We start from the raw sequence: 22,152 nt of genomic DNA on the forward strand, positions 1-22,152 counted from the left end.
TTATTTAATGTATATTCTGTGTGACCTCTGTAAGCCCTGCAGGAGACCAAGCAAGAGATATTTCTGTCATCTCTTTCATTCACATTAGTTTCCAATTTTCAAGCTGGACTCTCCGCACTATAAATCAGACAATTCTTATATTTTATAATACTACAAAGTGACTTTAGAAAGATAATTAAACCCTATCAGGATGGTGCAATTTTTCATTTTCAAAGACGGTTTGATATAATTTCAATTACTGAAAATTTATATGGGATACTTTAATAGTCTTTTCTCACTATATGTAGATGTATTACATGCTTGAGTTATAATTTCTTCTAGAAAAGTATTTATCTTCTTAATTTTAGCCAGGTTTTGTTAGGCCTGAATGAGTTAGTCAGGAAGTGTCAAAATGTCACCAGTCTTTTAAAATTGGGTGATGGTTTCCTTTCTCTGGTATGAGCACTAAGAAAACGCATGAAGATTGCCTTGTAATTGTCATTAAGTTCAGTTTTTAACATATCAGTACACTGTAACCAGGGTTATCAAAAACTCTTCTTACAGTGCTGTCTGTTATTTCTACACTACGCATGTGCACACAGCCACAGACAGCCTTCCAAATCGGTAAGAATTTTGTCAAAAACTTCAGTCCTTAATTTATGTTTGAAGGCTGTCACTGTCCTAGCTTTAAAAATACTTTTTCCTTTTTAAAAAATGTATTTGTTTATGTTTATTAATTTTGAACATCTAACCTGTAAAATTTATGATTTTTTTGGTAATTGGCAGTGGTTTAAGACTACTTATTTATGAACAAACTCATTACATCATTCCTTGGGACATTTGAAACTATGACTAAAATAGTGGCCAACATCTGAAAAGACACTTAGAGCACAAGAATTCTCTTTTGGGGCAGTAAGCTCAAGTAGAAATAAAACTCAATCAGCTGTGCAGGTGTATTGCATAGTAAAATACTTTCATTAACTGAGCTCAACCATCATGTGGATGAGAGAGATTTCTGTTGATGCAGTTTTTTTTGATTTCTAGAAATCTTAAAGCAAATTTCCTTAAGGCTTTTAAGGACGCTACACAGGTCAAAGGATAAGTACAAATGTCATTACATTCATACCATCACATTCCGTGTTATGACAGAACATAGACATAAATGTTTATTTTTTAGTAGAGGGGGTGTTCTCACTAGAATTCAACAAGGATACATGTTAGAACACATGCTTTCAACCTATCATTTTAGAGGAGGAGCAAAAAGTGTCGTCACAAAATTGTATTAGATTATTCAGGGTAATAAAGACAGGGGATGTGTGTGAAGAATTGCAGGAAGACCATAAGAAGCTGAGTGTTAACAAGCGTGTGCATTTCAGTGTAGAACAATATGGAGTGATGGACATGGGGAAAAATGGGGACATGAGGAAAAAAATCTTAACTCCAGAAAACAAAATTATGTGTTCTGAGTTGACCATCATCACTTTGGAGGAAGATCTTAGGGCTTCATAGACAGTTCTATGAAAACTCAGTGCTCAATAGCTTGCAAAAAACAAAATAAATAATAGAAATTGTTAGGAAAGGAACAAACAAAACAGCCTGAGTTTGTCACTGTATAAATCCTTCATGTGCCAGCACTTTAAATGCTGTGTTGAGTTCTGATCTGCACATTTCAAAATGTATAGCACAGAAATTGAAATAGTTTAGAGGAAAAAAGCTTATCACAGATATAGAAAAGTATCCTTATGAGAATCAACCAAGTGGGCTTGGAGTTGTCAGTCTGAAAATGTGGTCAGTGATAGGCAACCACTGTTCACTCTCTCTTCTAAAAGGAGTATGGAAGATAAACAGCTAAAATGATGCAGTGCTTATGAATAGTATGGAGATTATTACAAACTCAGTATAAATACAGTACCATCCATCAGAAAATAAATTAAAACATTCTAAAACAAGCTGCTGTGATTAAAACCAAAATCTCTCAATAGCATAAAAGTATTTCTGGACTAATGTCTTCTGCGTAGGACCTTAGATCATCCTTAGGATAGGAGGAGAGTAAAGTGGGCAAATGTTGGGCAGTTTCAGGAAGGACGTTTTGCATAGTCCAGTGAGTGTGATTTTTATATTGAAAAAAATGTTAGGCATTGTAAAAAATACAGAGTTAAATATGTGATGATAAATTTTGGAAGAGTTAGTGCAGTTTTTCTTTACATTTATTTAATTTATTCATTAAGCACTTATTAAATGCTTTGAAGAATTAAACAACTATGTGAATTAATTTATTCTTGATTTACAAAAGCTTTTGGCAAGGTTCATGTCAAAAGATTTTAAAGTGGCTAGCTTGTCTTAAGATAAGAGAAAGATCTCTTGTAGATTAGTAACTGATTAGGAGACAGAAAACAACATTTAGGAATTATTTGTCGGCTTTGGGATGAAACAAAGGGACTCCTGATCTCATAGGCATATGTTCAGTACATTTGTAAAAGACAGATACAGAAAAAAGGGTGAACAGTGAGATGATGCATTTTGCACAAATGTGTTTAGAATAGTCAAATTAATTTGACTATTGATAATTAAGGGATTTGAGCATACAAGGAAACATACAAGGAAAGGCTGAGAGAGCCGGGACTGTTTAGCCTGGTGAGGGGACAGGAAAGAAGATGGAGCCAGGGTCTTCCCAGTGATGCCTGTGACAGGACAAGAGGCAATGGGCACAAACCAAAACGCAGGAAATTCCATTTAAGTTTTAGAAAACACATTTTCACATTGAGGGTGGTCAAACAGGCTGCCCAGAGAAGTTGCGGTGTCTCCATCCTTGGAGATACACAAAACCTGACCAGACATGGTCCTGGGCAACCAGTTGTAGCAGGGGGTGGGACTGGATGGTCTCCAGAGGTGCATTCCATTCTGTAATCCTGTGAAATCTTAACTACCATGAAAAACAGGGAAGAAACTCACAATATTGAAAGGATGGATAAATACTGAGTACCAGTAAATGCAAATACTGCATATGAGGAAAACCCCCACACCTATATATTTACAACAATAGGCTCTAAATTAACTACTACCACTCAAAAAAAAAAATAAAATATTGTGATTTACTGTTGAAATCTCTCTGCAGAACATCTTCAATATTCAGTGCCAGTAAAAAGCAAATAAAATCATATTACTTAACAGGAAAGAAGATGAAAACAGGACAGGAAGCATTCCTCTTGCTTTGTAAAAATCATTGGTTCATCCTGTTGTCAATACTCAAAATGAGTTTGGTAAAACTGGAAAAAAGAGAGAGGGATGGTGAGGAGGATGGGATGACTCTGTGCTAATGAGCAAAGGTTTTTCTGCTTGCAAACAGATGACTGAGGTGTGATGTCATGCTATTATGAATGGTATAGAGAAAGTTAATGAGAAGTGGTTATTGTCTGTCTTATTGTATGCAAAGCAGAGAACATCTCAATAAATAAATAAAAAACCCCACCACTGAAGCACAAAATTTTTAATGTAATTAAATGTGTCGCTAAATCAGAGCTTGTCCCAGAACCCTTTGGTGTCCAGGTGCTTGAATGAATTGAAAGTGCAATTAGAGGAAGTATTTGAGGTAGGTTCATTGAGAGGCTACGTGTGACTTTTCATTCAGGAAATCTCTGAAACTACTTGCTATTGGGAGGGTGTATCAGAAACATCCCTCCTACACTTAATGCTGTCACTTATACTTTTTTCTTAAGCACCTGCCATCGGTTATTGTTGGAAACAGGGCACTTGTCTGGATGTGTCTTTGGTTTGATAAACAGGGTCATTCTTAACTTCTCGTTGGAACAGCTGGGTTGCTGAAACCTAGGGCAAGAATCATGATTTCTTTTCTCTCTGCAAACCAACGTCTTCCTTCTTACTCACTTTTGCTTCTTTTCTCAAAGGAACACTTCCAATGATATTTTTGCCTTTCATGTCAAAAAAGCATGTATTTAATTGTGACTGCTGTGTGATGAACTGAATGACAAAGGATGTGTGGTACCTCTAGACATAAGGAAGCTTTGTATCACTTTTTCAGGTTTTTTTAATGCCAGGTCACATCCTTATACCTGGCTTTATTGATTAACAAATTCATGACTTATTATGGGCAAGACCCCAGATCTATATTCCTTTCTCCTAAAAAAAAAAAAGATTTTTTTAATTGAAGATGTTACCAATTTCTTTGAAAAAACACTCATATTGTACTGAATTCTAATTTCTCATACTCAGAGATTTTTAGGGGCAGTTGTTCCTCTCTCTTAGGCACACATTATTTGTTGGGCAGTGCCACGCAAACTCGCAAAATCATAATCCTCATAATGCCAACTGATAGAATCATCATAGAATGGTTTGGGTTGGAAGGGACCTTAAAGATCATCAAGTTCCAAACCCCCTGCCATGGGCAGGGACACTTCGTACTAGACCAGGTTGCTCCAAGCCCCATCCAGCCTGGCCTTGAACAGCTCCAGGGATGGGGCATCCACAACTTCCCTGGGCAACCTGTTCCAGTGCCTCAATACCCTCACAGTAAAAAATTTCCTAATAGCTAATCTGCATCTCCCCTCTTTCAGTTTAAAACTGTTACCTTGTCCTATCACTACACTCCCTGGTAAAGAGTCCCTCCCCATCTTTCCTGTAGGCCCCCTTTAGGTATTGGAAGGCTGCTATGAGGTCTCCCCGGAGCCTTCTCTTCTCCAGGCTGAACAAACCCAGCTCTCTCAGCATGTCCTTATAGGGGAGGTGCTCCAGCCCTCTGATCATCTTTGTGGCCCTCCGATGGACCCACTCCAACAGGTCCATGTCCTTCTTATGTTGGGGGCTCCAGAGCTAGACACAGTACTCCAGGTAGGGTCAGCAGAAGGGGCAGAATCACCTCCCTTGACCTGCTGGCCACGCTTTTTTTGATGTAGCCCAGGATATGGTTGGCAGACTTTGTTTTTCTCTTGAGGCTTTGGGTGCCCTTGCAAGCCCTGTCTTCAGGCCAGTGCTCCAATGAAATCAGTTCCCCTTCAACGATAATGAGGATTATGCTACTCTGAGGAGGCACCTTAATTCAAATTTGCAGTTGGAATCTTTCTTATATTCTGTTGCACAAAGACACCTAACCATCACCCTCTGCGACTCCTTAATCAGATGGTAAACATTTATACAGAATTTATTACCATACCACCAAGCTTCTCCTGGTAATACATTTAATACACAGGGTGGCTCTTGGGCTCCAGGCTGGAGGGGTCGGATGCTTCTCTGAACCACTGCATCCTTGGTGGTTTGCATCTTCTTGGTGTTCATCTAAAAATTTTTTTATTTGTATTTCGTTTTGTGTTATCTTGCTGAAAGTCAAGAAGTTCTCCCCCGGCTAATTTTAGTAACCAAGGGCTTTTTTGATTTCTATGTTTATTCTCTCCAGGCCACCTTAAGCTTTACAGGCTGTATCATTGTTCATAGACTGTTTTAAATTTCTTTATAATGCCCTGCAGTACGTTCCCTTGAAATGTCAAGATTACAAATTCCTAGTTTTGCAAAACACAAATTGGAAAATGTTTCTTTTTTATCAGCATCAGTTTTGTACATAAATTATGAGCCTGAGAAGCACTTATTCTTTTGGAGAGATTTTCACATTCAAAGAAATTAAAAATATTGTATACAAGATTACATATAGAGGTATCAGGACCCCTTACCTAGCGATAGTGTAAATGTTTCCCATGCTGAGTTTCTATGGATTGTATTTTTGCCATCCTTATTGTTAAGTCCCGGTCCGATTTCAGGCTTGGGAGGTTCTTATTCAGCCTGAGCAATCCTCTGTGATAATTCTATTGAAATCCCTGAAATAACTTTCAGAGGTAGGACCTACTGAAGTGATTAAGATGACAGAGACTGGCCTTTAGGGTAAGATCGAAAGCCTATTGCTGCTGATAAGAATTTTTCTATGTACTTCTGTGGTGGCTTTAGATCAGCATGCTTTGACTTGTGGTGTTTGTGTAGATGAATATTGAGGAGGAGAGTCAATTTTTTTTTTGACTAAAAGTTGTATTTAAGTCTATTTTCCATATTTTTTTTTCAACATGAGTTTCAGTATTTTACCAAGAATTAGAATTTTTCATGCCATTAAAATGACATCTTATTTGTACAGGTGCATCCATTCAGACTTGAATTTTTTTTTATGTTATTAGTTTTATTTTCAGAATTGATTGGAGTCAGCAGTGTTCTTAAATCAGTCTCACCTAAATTTTTCACTATTCTGTGGGGACTTAGTAGAAGAAAAAAACATCAGATAAGGCACTGAACAGCTTGCATAAACAGTTCTTGAGACAACTATATCTATTTTGAATTCCCAATAGACACTTTAAATTAGAGTGAAAAGCAAGATTATTACGGTTTTGGGTACTTTGATGATCTAAGCTCTCAAGACATTGAATACCTTTTTCTCAAGGCTTTTGTTCAGATTCCCTCGCTGTATAAAAAATACCATACCATGTTCTCTTTCTTATCCTTGCCTCCAGACCTAGATTCCAGAGTAGGCAGATCTTATGTTACAGATGCCATAGTGCTTAAAATGGATAAATTCTGACATGGATAAATTCTGGCATGTCGAACGTATTAAAAATTTTGGTGAATCATTGGCAAAAAGTCCAGCCAGAGGATTTTCCTGTCTATCATGAAGTTTTTAAAAGAATCACTAGAAATACACTACTGAGGATCTAAACCAGCTGATGGTGGTAAGAATTTGACCCTCGTATAGTAGACTGTCCCCCTCCTTAGTTTAGAGCACTGTACTCCTGTTCAGTGTGCTTGAAGGTTGTGCTCTTCAGTGACCCATCTTCATGAAGAAGATAGAAATTATTTTTGATTTTTTCCAACCTGAAGCCGATCATGTTAGCTTGGTGACTTAAAAAGTATTTTGTGAATTTTGAATAATTAATGTAGCACTTAAAAGGAGGTTGTTCTTTTTCATGCCTACGACTTGCTTTGCTTAGAGGATCCCAGAAGCACATACTAGGAGAGAAGCAGAACAACAGCACAGAGTCCCTTTCCTCTCCCACCCATCCTCAGTGAGGGGATGCTGATCTCCTTAAGCTAACTCAGAAGCCTAGATTACTCCCCTAGTCTTGTGGTATCTTTCTGATATTTATGTCTTTGGGCTTTTTTTAAGGATTTTGGTCATTTGTTCAGTGTCTTTATTCTTTCTTACAGGATTTTATTTGAAAGAAGTGTTTCGAAAGCCTCCATTACAGTAGCAGCTTTCGCTGAGGTTATTTCAATTTTGTGATACTCCAGGCTCCGGAATCTGTTTTTCAAACTCTCTGTTGAATTAGGCTGGAAACATACATTTGAAGTGATTGCTTAGCAAAATAATTATTTTTCCCAGTGGTCTAGAGTGAAAAATATGCAAATATGAATAAAATGAGCTCATTTGGAAGGCACTGAGCTTTAATGAATAACCGTTTATATAATAGCAAAATAAAGCAAATTAAAATTTGTTGTGAACACAAGCTCTTTTAAAAGAAAAAAATTAAGTGAACATACTGAGAGTTAAATCAAGACACTGGAAGCTTTAATAAGCCTGTTCTCTGCATGAAGAGTGCTGAATGAAAGAGGAATCAAATAAGACCTTCACACAATTGGCACCAAAGTATTTTTGTTTCTAGCCTAACTCTATCTGTTCTAATAACACACTGAGTTTGAAATCTTACTCTGGTACATCACTTGAGGTGAAACAGTGAGGAAAATTGATCCCTTGCCCATAACTCCTGTGCACAGATTTCCCCAGAAACGGCAGTTTCACTGGAGGGTTTGTTTGTTGACGCTGCATCTATATCTGCAAATTAGCATCAAGCTGAATGTTTGTGTTCGGTACAAGGTTGCATAGTTTTAAAGGAGAAAAAGAAACAACAGCAAGAAGAAAATACTGCAAATGTCTGCTTTGGGTTTTTTTGTTTTTTTCTTTCCTTTCTTTCTTAGGCTGAGCAATATAATTCCAGAGTTAATGGAATTTATAGAGAACAGATCTATACCAATATGATGCTAAGTTTTATGTGAGAATTATTTTCTCTACAGTATCTGGAATGCTAAATGTCTTTATTTTGGCTACATTTATGTAAATATTGAGTCCTCTTGCATATCATGAAAACAAACGTATTACAAATCATCTTTTTTTACTGCAGAAGCACAGTAAAAACTCCATCCTCAAAAGAATGCATTAACCTACCTCCTCAAAGTCATCACGCTGTCCCAAAAATCTTCCTTCAGTGCTCTGAGCCTTTAGCTAGTGCAACTGATGGATGACACATGATCTGTCTCAAAGGGCTCATTCACACTTTTTGAACACATTACCTGTGAGATCAAATTAATCCAGTTTAACACTGGATAAAGCATGTTCTAATATCTTAAAATAAATACGAGCACATACCAACTAATGTGAGGAGGAGGTTGAACCAGATGACCTCCTGAGGTCCCTCCGAAGCTCAATTTATTCTGTGATGTTGTGATTCTTTCCTTATCTTTGATAGAGGTGATTCACTGTTAGTAAAAAAAAAAACAAAACAAACTGAGAACAAAAGGGGAAAACCTGAAATTTCTGCTGCATAGCTAACAAGTGAATGAGAGGAGAGGACACTTGTACAGTGGCACAAGATAAAGCCAGTATAGAAAGCAAGGCAAAGATTTATATAATCAGGAAACAGAGAAGGCAACTTCATTAAATTCATAAGAAATATCAGTATTTATATCCAATTTAGATAATAAAAAAATAGGTATTTTGATGCATCATGCTATGGAAAATGTTCATGGATGGATAAATGGAATGTTAAACTTCATTAAAAAAATAACTTGTGCTACCAAGCACAATATTTTACTTGTGCTTGTGTTTTGTCCTTTAATATAAAGTTACTATAAAACAATTGCCAAACAAATGTCAGACAATTATTAACTGTCTACCTAAGCTGAATGGCAAAAAACACATTTATTTGATGTTTTATCACATTTTCTGTTAGCGCTGGTAAAACTTTCCGTGAGCATTCAGGGCAGAGTAGTGGAGCCTTTCCTTCAACTGTGAAATTCTTCATTTTGGAAAAAGAGCGAGGGGAGGTCCACTCTAAACTATAGTGAAAATTTGTAGACTCTGGATGGGATAAAATTCACTTGGCTCACAGATTCGCATCTCAGTTCAGCTGGTCCGGCCAGCAGATGGTCACATCTTGTATGAATAAATGAGAGAAACAGGCAGAACTCATGTGAACAGCAGTGCATTTGTACAGCCCTCTTCAAAAACTTCTGCTGACTGACAGTAATGTATCACGCCTTTTCACTTAAAACTTCATATTGGTTTTACACTGTGGTTAGCCCTTCATAGTGGCATGCTTATATTCACTGTCTTTAAGTTGATTGCATCACTAATTTTCCATTTTCTGTATTGTAACAGCTGGAAACAGTGAGAATGAGGGCCAAGAAGCAGTGAGGAAAATACAAGAAGAAACTTTGACTGGAAAAGGTACCATAGTATATAATTTTCTTTAAGGAACTCTTTATTCCTCTCTTTTTTCTGGTGTCTTCTTTTATATGAGGTCCTCTTGTGTATTGTTAAACTTTTTTTAGTCTGGAGAAACTAATTCTTTAAGTAAATCTGACACAAAGGTAAAATGAGTAGGGTATTTTAAAAAAATGCTTCAGTTTTGTTTGACTTCTTTACTGTAATCATTGCAAAAGGGCTGCCTGCAAGTTACAGTCTGCCTGTGCCTGTGTATGGGCACAATGATTAAATAGCTGGGCAGAAAATCAGAATACTAGTCATTTCTAAGGGGAGGATGACAGCAAGCAAGAGTGGGTGTGCTCTTTTCCTTTGCTGGCTTTGCCTCCCATCACGGTGTATAATCCCATTTAAAAGATTTATTTTTGGAGGGGTAAGAAGTTTCTAAAAGAACAGGGCTGTCCAATTGTGTTATTTGACACATGGGGAGAGTTATAATCCTTCACAAAATAAAACTTCTTTCTTACAAATAGATGGACGAAGATATCAAGCCAAAATTCCTGTGTTTTTATGGTTCTTCTGTTTTTTTCTTTTGATCTGATGAGCGATCGTTTTGGGGGAGGCATAAGGAGAGATAACTATGAGAAAAGGCACATTGCTCACTATCTGTTGTGTGATTATAATTTGCAGTTTATGATAGAGGTTAGCGCATCTAATATTTCCATCTCTTGGATTCACTGGGTGTAGTTCCTAGTAGTGTATGATGATTCACTGCTGCCACTTTGATGTATCATTTCTTGGCAAAATAATAGGGCAGTGCTGCTACTCCACCCTCTATTTAGGATCTTCATGGCTTCTTCTGAGATCTCATTCTGGTTTTGTGCCTCTAATAATTACTGTTATGATGATCAAAATGCATTAATTATTGTTTTAAAAAAACCTTTCATTAAGATTTATCTTTTGACTTAAATAAATGTGCACCCATCGTAGCCTCAGGATACATGTATGCTAGTTAAAAGCATCATAAATTAAGGCATAGTCAGAAGGATCATGAAAGGAAAAAGGTAATTATAACATCGTTTAAATCTTTTGCTGGAAGTTTCTGTACAGAGACCAAAACTATTTGGAATTAATTACATCACGTGACCTGCGTGAATCTGAATAAACCAGGGTTTGTCTTATTTTCTCACATCTGTGTGATCACAGGCTTTTCTAGCACCCCATTCTTTCTTGATTTTTTCTGAATGAAGTAAACTCTAACCTTCAGTTATAGACTTTGTCAAGATACAGCTGGCAGTTTGATGAAGCCCAAAGTGTATCTAAAATTGACTGAAGTTGATCCTTATTGTAATTGCAATGACTGAGGCTTTAGTAATCTCAGGTCATGATAGATTTGGTCTAAAAACAAACTGGAAGAGAATTGCCTTTTCAGAATTTCTCACCAGTTGAGGGGTATTTGTATTTACAAGCGCATTATCGTGTACAAGGGACATGTGCAAGTCTGAGTAGCAGCTCTATGTTGAATTTGCACTTTGCTTTGTAATGGGATGTGTGTGCAGATACTGTGACCAAGACTAGGCTTTGTGAATATATCACCTTTTCAAAAGCTACATTTCAATATCTGTTTATTCACTGCATAAACACATTATCAGTTATCTTAACCTTTCCTCACCTCCTTCTTTTCTTGAACATTTTTCATGGCCCATATGAAAAAACTGCTTACAGCAACTGTTCCCATCTAATATATTGGACTCTTGAAGGAGAACTAATCAAAACAGTATTGCTTAGCAGCCAGCGTGATCAAGGATTGGGACAATATAGCTGTTCTTCTTTTACAGTGGACAAACTATATGAGTGGGTGCCATCAGTTTGCTATCCAGATTTCAGATCTCTAATAAGAAGGAAAATCTCCTTGTCAGCAGGTTAGACAGCAAAAGGGAGCAAGAGATCTTGTCCTCTCCTTGTTGCCTGCCTAAGCCATACATAGCACAAACAACCCCAGAGACAGCTCTGGGAAAAGGCCAGGCTTGTTGAGGGCATGTAATTAGAGTGTTTTTAATGCACTATCATCCTTCTATGTCTTGTCCTGCTGTCTGTCTGGGGCTCTGTCTGCTATCTAAGGGTAAGTACTTTTATTTGACATAATCTACACTTACTTCAGGGACAAGTGAGATTCAAAGCATGTACATAAGTTATTCCTAGGAAGCAGCTGATGAGCAATAATGTTTTAACAGAGAAGGATAAAGAATAATAATAAAAAATGTATGCGCACAGGTGATGTTTTTTTGCAGCAGCATGGCAAGACGTGAAGAAAAGACTGACAAAACTTCTGAATACAGGGAAGCAGGAAGCCTGGTTTCCCATGCTGGAGGCATTCAAACTAGAGCCAGTGCCAAAAGATGGTAGGGTATTGGAGAGGAAAGCAGTTGCAGCTGTTCCCCTACAAGGCAGCAATGCTAAAGGACACAAAAAATCAAAGCAATGTTTCACATCACCTCTTCCTACTACCCATCCTCTCCTGTGGTGCTACATCAGAAACCTCCTTGGTTCCTCTCCCTGCTGATTCCAGAATGTTTAGGTGTCTTCCTTGGTTTTGGGTCTCTGCTGAGTTACCTATTGCGAAGTGTAAAGAGCGAGGAAGGACATGGGCAGCTGAGTGGAAGAGAATAAGGTCCTTGGGGCATGATAGACCGTATTCACTTGACCATCAGATCCTCCTCCATGATAAAGCAATCAAAGCCCTCAGATATCCAGAAAAGAGAAGAAGTTCTGCATTGTCATTAAAATTATCACATGGGCACTATTTCCAAAAGACCAAGGGCAACAGATTGCTACGCTCTGAATCATAAAGCTGGGAGAAGCCCGAATGATGTGGGCATTTATCTTGCTTCCATTTGTTAAATTGGGAACTTGTGTTGTTAATAGTAGCAATTATATGGCTGGGAAAATTGTTGATGGCTGGGGATTACCACAGAGATATTCTAATTGTGTAAGTCTCTGTAATTTACACACAGGGTGTGGCTGTGTTAGTGTGTTCATTAGTTAGATCAGCAGAGCGCTCTTCAGGCAACGCTCAACTGTTGCCTGCTTGCTGAGCATGGGTTCGCATCAGGAGGGGCACCGCAGGTCCTGACCTGGACTCTCTTTGGGCAGAACTAGCTTGGGAGGTAGCAGTAACAGAGCATTAGTGCACAGGAGCAAACTTAGAGCTTATCTGAACTGGAAAGTCCCGGTGACTTGTAGAAGTGCCTACGTCAGGTGCCCAGCACAAAATGGGCTCTAGAAATTGACTTCTGTTGATCCGAACCACTTGTTGATGTAGCCATAACTGTAGTTACCAGTCCTGAACAAACTACATTGAGTTAGGGAATTGGGAAGTTTCTGTGATAAACTCACTTCTCAGTGATACTAAAAAAAAATCTTTCCACGTACATAAAGGAGTGTATCTCCTGACTCAGTTACCGTCAGTTTACATCTCTGCAAATGAAAGCTGGTTTTAGCCTGATGATTACAAACATACAAATGTTGGAAACTAATATATAAACATGAATGAAAGCTTCATTCATTCCATCATAGGTTCATGAATGCCAATGGAATCAGCAATTAGCAAAAGTTTATGCATAAATATCACTTAGCAGAGTACCAAGGAAAGGCTCTCACAACTGCAGTGTAGGAGCTGGAGTTGCAAGTAGACTCAAAGGAGAAAAAAATTAAAAGTTAGTGAGAAAACAGGGTGTAAAAGTCATATTAAGCACAGACCTCTTCAAAAGGAGAAGCCTGTGTTTAATCTCACCCAACATTTTTGTGGCAACTCAAATAAAACCACAATTATAAAACTACGCACTAAATCCACAGCATTCATGAGACTTCCATTTGAAGCCAGGTGAGAAAAGAAGAAGAGACTTTCTCCCTCGGAGTCAGAGGAATGCAGAGGTTAGCACGGTGGCAACCAAATCGTGTCATTTACAGTCTGACCCACATCAAGACAGTGTGGGCCAAGCAGTAGGAGGAATGATATCACCTTTAAAACGCTGTGATTCGCATGCATTCAACAAGCCTGGCTTTTTCCCAGAGCTTTCTCTTGGGTTGTTTTTGCTACATATGGCTCAGCCAGGAAATAAGATGACAAGGTCTCTTGTTGCTCCCTTTTGCAGTATAACCTGTTAACTAGCAAGGAGATTTTCCTTGTTACTAGAGATCTGAAATCGTATAGTTTATCCAAAAGAAGAACGGGTAATCTAGCGGATAGGTACCGAGCATAATTGCAGAATAACTCATGTGTGGTTACTCTACTGACACTTGCTGTACGTCAGACACCAGTTTTAACAAAACGGTCCGTGTTTTTCTGCTTTGTACCAGACTGTTTGTTGTTGGCTTTCCATGCAGGCAAGAGAAAGGCAGCTGCTGAGATTTCCCAAATTCCCAAACTTTTAGATTGGTTTCTGCCCAAGAGTCAATGGTGGTATTCCCAGCACATGGGCCAGAGTTGTGTAAGCCAGTTCAGCAAAGACCGATGCCTTGTTAAAATGTTCAAAAACGTCACCCGGAACCTTTTCTTTGATATATGTCAAAGATGTCATTATGGAAGTGATCATTCAGCTGGTCAAAAACAGTAGAAAGTATTTGTGGTTGAGATGTGTTTTCTGTAAGTGTGCATAAGCTTGTATGAGTTTATACTTGCTTGTGTCAGATTTGCTTTTCACGGTGTAGGTTTGAGGTGTAAAAGTGTAACATCCTGAGTTTGTGGCAAGACCTGACGTGGCTACTTTGTCCCTTCTACCACATCCTACCATTGGTGTATCCTCTCTCTATCACTGCTGATGCTGTAGGATTGGTTTAAAGAGTTTCCTAGCAGTAAGAGTGCAGTTTCCATCTACGTGGTTTCTTTTTTTCATCCTGGTGCATTATCTCCAGTACTTAGCTTTGGCAGGTAATAGACTGCGTTCGGTTAGAGTTGAACAACTGAACGCCAGGCTCATGAAGACATCTTGAAAAACAGGGTGGTGGTATGAGCGAGGAGCAAAGAAGTCTCGATCTGACATTATGCCACTTTGCAGGACCCTGTGTGGAACTTCAGGTCTTCTGCTTTGTCACTTGATGACGGGTATAAGAACCTTGCCTAAACATTAAGATTTCTTTTCTATCTGTAGCCATATCTATGGTTATATCAAGTATATTCAAGTCATATGAAAATATTTGAAGCTTGAAAAATATTGGCTATGTTAAACTTAATCTAAGTCTGTAAGGACTGGATCCATCACATGCACAAGGGATGGAAGACCCCTTTCTAGAGTCCAAGAAAGTAGTGCAGGGGCTAATAAAGTTTCTCTGTACTCATAGCACTTATGTTCCTTACACAGTAAAGTTGGTGACTTTTTGCTCTGTATTAAGCAGGAAAGATTTTAATCCACAGAAAGGTATCTCCAGAGCCCTCTGATAAAGTCATTTAGGTGAATAATTTGCAAATCAATTGTCCTGCTTTTCTGTTTGTTTTACATAATACTTTGATACAAAAACATGGTTAAATTCATTAAGCCTCTTGCTCTTGTATTTTTTGATCTCCTTTTGACTGTCAGTGCAACGTTACAAGATTTTTCCCCTCAGTGCTTACAGACATTTAAAACAATAGAGAATCCCTTATTTTGTGTGTTTCTTAAGACACCTTAGAAATTGAGTTGTCATGTTAACAGGGTGGCATTTCAGACAGGAAGAGCAATACCAATATGGTTCACAGAGATAAAGATGAGCTGCAGATCTGGATAGCGAGATGGAGATAGTCTTTCAAATAGAAAATGTATTCATAATGCAGACACAAGCTCTGCCTGTTAGTTTCCTAAATTCCCATTTCCATTGGAAATGTGAAACATATTTCATTAACAGGCTCTGCCACTAGGAAACATGATTTTCTCTTATTTAAATTATTTCTAATTGAAACTTAGAGACAAAGAAGTGCACAGGTGTAGCTGTAGGCAGAATAACAAAGTCCTTTCAGATGTCTTGAAATGATTTTCTGACTGTAAATCACCGAAGCTTTGTGTGACTAATGGGACTGGAGCTCCAAGGTTAGGATTTTGCTGATTGTGCTGCCCTACTGAAGGCAAACCGGAGAAAGGGAATTTCAAAATGAAATTGCCTCTGCAAAGCCTGAAAAAGCTCCCACTTCACCCTTTTACAGGATTTCGATCCTCTTTTATATACCTGTAGAGCCATGATGTCAAGCAGTGGCCAGATAGAGGTGCTCCTGGGTTTGACACCTCCCACAATATGCCATTATTTTTTCCGGCACGAGCAGTAATTGCGTGCGGGTTGCGTGAGCTATTTCCAGACCTTGTCTGTTCTCAAGAAAATTGCCAGCAAATCCTGAAAGACAAAGCCAAGAAAAAGGCAATTTGTTTTCTCTCTTGCATGCTTTCATATCTCTCTTCCAAGATCTACTTTATATAGTCCTAGCTTCTGTAGGGCTTTCAAAGTTAATTTGCTTTTAACAAGTAGAATATTTTTTGTGCAAATGCCATTGGCCTCTGCGCTAGGTATCCAGCTGCCAGGAGAACTCGCAGCCTGAAGTAAACATGGGAAAAGCAGAGCCTATATTTGAAGGACTTACGAGCTGTGTGTGTGACCTTCCAGGTGTGAGCTGGACATGAACCAACAGACTGTGGTCTACCTGAGCATGTGGGCAGTGCTGGTCTTTCCTTGTCAGCTCCATCTTTGCAGCAGTACAGCAAGGCTCCAGAGGGAGCCCATCCAGAGAGGAACCTCTGCACCTGTGATGAGCCAACACTAGTACATCCATGCTTAACTTGTGTTTCGAGGGCCATTTTTCAATGGCAAAGAGTCAAGGCTCTGAATAGATGTCCCAATTCTTAAATGAGTTATGAGCTAAGCTCAGTGACAGGACCAGAGGCAATGGGCACAAACTGAAATGCAAGAAATCCCATTAAAAAATATGAAAACTCTTTTTCTTTTTTAGCATAAGGGCTGTTGGGTGTTGGCACAGATTTCCCAGAGAGTTTGCAGAGTCTCCATTCTGTGACATATTCAAAAGCCACCTGAACACAGTCAGCCAACTCCAGGTGGCCCTGCTTGAGCAAGGGCTGGGACTGGACAGTCTCCAGAGCTGGCTTCCAGCCTCAGCCACCCTGCCCTGTAACTCTGTGAGTCTATGAAATTTTAGCAGCCAAAACCACACGAAACCCTGTCTGCTTCATTTGTCCAGCCCTGAATACAAATACTCTAACATACACAGATTCCTGGACTGCAGAGTCTTCAAGAAATTGTGTCACTGTTCATATACTGCCCATAATAAGACACTTTGTCACAGACAGTGGTAAGAACAGCAATAATTTGACAATAATGTGGTCTTAGGAAATAGGTATTTTAGAAGAGCTGTGGAGCAGTGTAAAAAAACCCCATCTGTACAGGTAAAAAATCCATTCTGTGGAAACAGAGGAAAGGAGTGTAGGTACACTGATGCTGAGAACAATAATCTGTGTGAAAAGGCCAGGAAATATTGCCTATGACTCTGGAGCAGCTTGCTCTTCTTGTTATTTTTTTGTATGCAGGGCATAGACTAATATGTTTTATTTTAAGGCCTAAATTTTAAAATCTGTTTCAAATAAAATGTGTTCAAATGGTGATGCATGACATCTCTGCCACATTTTCACAATCTGAATGGAAATTAACATGCTTATGTGCACTTTGAAACCCTTCTTAGCCTATTTAAAGGCTTGCAGGAGACGTAATGCTACAGCATGTTTTATAGTCTTTTCTGGTACTTGGTGCTAGAAAATCTTGCTTGTAAGAAGAAAAAGAAATACTCCTCAGGAGAAGGATAAACTCTTGAATTAAGCAAAAGATCTAACATGAGAATCATTAGATGTCTAATAATCGTGTCTGGATTTGGATTTTTCCTCTTATATCAAGGCAATGTTTCTGGTCAAGGTGATGTGAACTGTTACCAGCACCTGATTAATTTCCCCAAGATAATGGTCAGCTGTGTTTTAGTTCTTATTTGTCTTACTATTATGTCTGCCACTGTCGTCTGTTACCCAGATTACTGTTGACTTCAGGCTGCTTGGAAGGAGTAGCTCTTCACAACTGATGTGACTTGAGGAGACAAAATAAATCAAATCATCTTTCCAACATTTGGTTTGACCTAGTTGAAAAATAATCCTTGCCAGTGTTATACCTCCCAAGCATGGAAAATATGTGGGCCTGTGGTGGGAGAGAGATCTTCATGGCTCTTGGCAAGATTTGCTGCTGTTCTGTGTTTCCCCTTATTCTACTCCAATCTCACTTAGGCTCACACATTTGTGCTTTGAATAGTTTACAGCTACTAAACTTCCTGGAACACGGATGTCATTTAAATGGTATGGTGTCTCTACTTCTTTCTCTTTAGGAATTTGATGTCATATCAGGGGGAAAAAAAAGAGATGTGTGTATTGCAGGAGAGAAAAGGGAAAAATAGTATAAGGAAAAAAGCAGTTTCTCTGTTCAAAACTTTGTCATGGCAGTTGGGGGCTTCTGAACTGGAGGTCTGTGAAAAGTTAATTTTCCAACCTAAAATCTTACAGGCTTTCTCCTAGCTTGTATTTTACACTTGAAAGTCAGTCCGTGCAATAATCCCATTGCCCTAATTGGAGTAATTTTTCATGAAGACAGATTATTTCCTAGAGATGTCTCTGGTTTTGATGGGAGTGCTTATTGGAGAAAGAGAGAGAAAAAAAATTTTTGCATTTATATCTGCAAAATAAAGCAGGGAAAGTGCCCCTGCCTGTAGACAGGATTAACTTAATGGAAAATTAACTTAATGGGAAATATGGTAGTTTGTGTTCAGATCAATTCAGATCAAAGGCTTTTCATCCCAACTCGTTCTGGGTTTCTTATGTCCTGGACTATCAAAGACAATCTTTGTTTTAGAATCTAGACCTTAAAATCTTGAATTAATAAGCTGCTGCTTATCAATGCTTTGTGTTGATTTGCAAACACATGCTATAAAGGAATTTTTTTTTTAAGATAATTTTGCAAAGATTTGGTTTAAAACAAGTTTTTGTTTAAAAATTGCCTTAGGAAATGTCCTAAGCAAAACACTTATTTCATGTGAGTATGAGCCTACTTTCCATCAGTCTGGTGGGTTTTTTTTCCTTTGAGATGATGCAAAATTAATTGTTTGGTCCCAGGCAAGTGAAGTCTTCAAATGGGATATCCTTCAAGACTGTTTCTGAATGCAGGAGGCAGAGCATATCATCTGCAGTGCTATGAAGGCCTTATGCTCTGAAACCATAGACCATAGATAATAGAGAAAGATGTCAAAAAATCTGCTTATTTGGTGTAGAACCAGTACATGTATTACAAGGCTGACATAATGAGCAGTTCTCCTGAGAATCTTACTCAGGCTCTTCCTCCAGATGAGATGATCTCAAATGGCTGGCTGAAGACCACTGTCTTAGAAGAAATATGAAATGATTTTTTAGTCTAGAATCAAAATCCTGTAGTTTCCTTGACAACTACTGGTGATATATAGCTACATTGTATTTGCCTCTCCAGATGCCCTTTCAGCCGGTCCTATAGATTTTTTTTATTTTTAATGCTTGAATCGTATCTCTGGAAACATGCTATGCGGAAAGGAGCATTCTTTTCTGTGTATCCTCTTAGCAGGATAAAATATTTGCCTTTGCTTGCAAAAGAGAGCAATTTATGGCAGTGTTCACATATTACGCAATTAACAGCCAAACAGTGACTTTTTGAATATATCTGAAATTCAAATTGGTGTGTTCGTGTTAACCAAGCTGGGTATATGTAGAGATTAAGTCTGAATAAGTCTTGAGTTTCAAGTAATGAAAATGACATCACCGAGGGTAGAAGTCTGCCTGTCCCCTCCTCAAGTGTCATGGGTGAGCAGAGCATACAGCGTACACTGCGTGGTGCCAGAGGAAGGACATCAGAGAACAGCAATTCATATTTGCTGTGTAGGGAATAGCAGAGCTGCGTGGACTTTTTCTTCATCTCAATGCAGTCAAAGGTAGAAAATTTAGGTGCATGTTTGCATTTATTGGTGGGAATTTGGGCCCCAAGGCGCGTCAGGCACACAGTAACTCTGCTGGCTTGCACTGGCTATTCTGGCAGCGTGTGTGTATGGAGACAGGCAGGACAACGTAACTGCAGCAGTTTTGGGGAGCCAGCTGGAGCTGAGCTGAGAGGTCCTTCATCCCCTCTCAGCTCTCAGGTCTGCCTCCTGCCTCCTCATGGGCAGGCTGTCCAGGCAGCATCCTAGGGCAGAGACCAGGGTCTCAGCCTGGTGCCACGGGTACACAGCCTTTAGTGGGTGTCTGAGGTAGTGATCTTACCTAGTCATTTTTCTGTTCAGATGAAGAAGAACTCATCAGGTGATGTAAATTGCTGGTGCCAAAGTTCATGAGCGTAGTCCAGAAATAACATTCTTAGGCTATGTGAAAATATAGCATCTGTATCCTTAGTCTCTTAAATGTAATTTTACCTTCTTTTCTGAAGACAATATTTTGAAATAAAACCATGCTTTTGTGCTTCTGAAGTGTTTGCACTGGGTTTATTTTCAGAGGCTGGATGCAAAAGGGCTGATCTCTCCCTTCAGCTAGAACAGTGCTGCCAACCAGCCCCAAGTTGAGGGATTTGTAAGGCAGCAGAATGAGGCCAGGACAGGGAATTAAATTAATTTCCTTCAGCTCACAGTAAGAAGCACATGCCATGGGGAGTTTGGGTCCAGTGCAGCGTGGTGATGCACAGGGGACAATTGTGTAAGGACTGGGTTGGAGCTGAAAGAAAAGAGAGCATTTGTAGGTCTGTTCCTGCCTGCTGTCTGTCCTATGCAGCTCGGCGGGGGATGGACCCAAGCAGTGCTTGCCCCACTGCCTGGCTTCATCACAGCTGCCCAGAGAGACCTTTTAAAACACACCATCTTCTCTTAGTCACAGAGGGTAAAAAATAGTGCTGTTTTTCCTTCAATTTCTTTTTAGCATCAGGTGAGATTATATGTAACTGATGATATAAGAAGAATTCAGTCTCAGAGGGACTGTATAAATTTATGCTACCAGCAGTAAATTATTCTTTGACTTGAAAAATAGATTTTATTTAATTAATCCTTTTTATTTTTAAAACAATATGACAATTTCCTTGTTTTGCAGATTAATTTCAGATAATTTTTCCATATTGTTTACTGTTTGAATTAAATAAAAATCAGCATCCTACTGCAATAGATGCTATAAGAAGGAATATATATGTATGTGTTCAAAAAACACCTAAATTGGACCGGTAAAATGGGAGAAAATGGGGTGGGGAGGGGAAGGAAAACAAAGAGAGGACAGAATAATGGGAGGAAAAATCACAACGTAAGTACCACATTTTTTTAAAGGAACAGTGTGATTTGTTATTCTGCAAATTTCATCCAGTATGCTAAGTTTTATTAGTTTCTCTTTAAGCTGGCAATATGCTGGCATAAACCTGGAAAACCAGGAAAACCAAGCTCCTTCTTTGATTTTATATAGGAATGAAAGAGTACACATGGATGGTCTGGATTGCATGATATCTTTTCTCTGGAAACTATTCTGTTAAATTAGTTTCAAAGCTGTCAAATTAAAAAACACAAAGTAAGAGTGACATGTTATGTCCAGTGGGTGTTTGTGTCCTAGGAAGAAGTATCATGCTAGCCTTGGGAAAAGCCTAAAAGATAACTTCCATTATTATTCAACTGAAAACCAGAAAAAGAATGACTGAATCATCAAGCTAATTTTCTCTGAATGGGATGAAATAACTCCCAATGAGGTTTTCTGTCTTTTTGTGCTCCTCTTCCTTCCTTGTCTCAGTGGCTTCTACATTCCCACTGAACCACCCCTCCGTCCTTTCCCCAAACCTTTATTCTCAAGTGCCAATTGTATGTTTTTCTGTTTCTGGCTTCCATTTTTTAAATCTCAGACCTGCAAATTCTGAGTTTGACTGCCAAAGACAAGGCAGATATAGGTGTCAGTGGGTAGACACAGCAATTTAAAGGTATGAACTTAACCTCAAATTAACCATCTATGTCATTTCATCCCTGCTCCTAACCAGTTCCTTGGCAATGTGGATCTCTTTTTGCCTTTGATATGAGAGCTCGTCGGTCACCCGTTGCCTTCTGTTTTGAACGGCACTGATACAGTCTGGCATTGTCTCCCTCTCTAGGTTAGCAAGGAGAGCCCTTGAGGAACGCTGCAAGAAAACAACAGCGGGAAGGCTGGCTTGGCTGGAGGGCCTTGGGTTTTGAAGCCCCTGAGCCCTTTGTGAGCTGGCTGTGCTCAGAGGAGCAGCACTCTGCATGAATTGCTATTTGAGAGCGTGCACCTGCACTCTGCCAGCTGCTGGGGAAATGCTGATGGTACAGCAGTGCCTACTCCAAGTGCAGCCAGATGGCTACGTTAACAGCTGATGATAAAGGCCATCAGCTTAGGTATAGGGGTCTCCCAGCTCTCAGAAACGCTGAAGCATCTTAAAAGAGCAGAACGCTGTCAGGAGAGGACACAAGCCTTGCTCAGGAGAGAAGGACTCCCTGAAGGCCATTGTAACTCTGTGCCATTGCATGGAGACACAGAGGTTCCCCCTGCTACCTAGGGTCTGGAGGCTCACGCCGCTCAGTGTATTTTGTAAAATCAGAAATTGAAAGGGTGTTACAGATCACCACTACTGAATTTTTGAAGCCCTGTTCA

The 22,152-nt window shown here is 39.1% G+C and overlaps 1 protein-coding gene across 1 annotated transcript in view; it reads left to right on the forward strand.

The window, feature by feature from the left end:
* The window catches only part of DHRSX (dehydrogenase/reductase X-linked), a 171,222-nt gene that overhangs the window by 43,775 nt on the left and 105,295 nt on the right, over positions 1 to 22,152 (forward strand). The window contains 1 exon segment of the mRNA XM_074150955.1: positions 9,398 to 9,466. Coding sequence (XP_074007056.1) covers positions 9,398 to 9,466 — 69 coding nt within the window.

This window comes from Numenius arquata, chromosome 1 (genome assembly GCF_964106895.1).
Source record: "Numenius arquata chromosome 1, bNumArq3.hap1.1, whole genome shotgun sequence".
Classification (NCBI taxonomy): Eukaryota; Metazoa; Chordata; class Aves; order Charadriiformes; family Scolopacidae; genus Numenius; species Numenius arquata.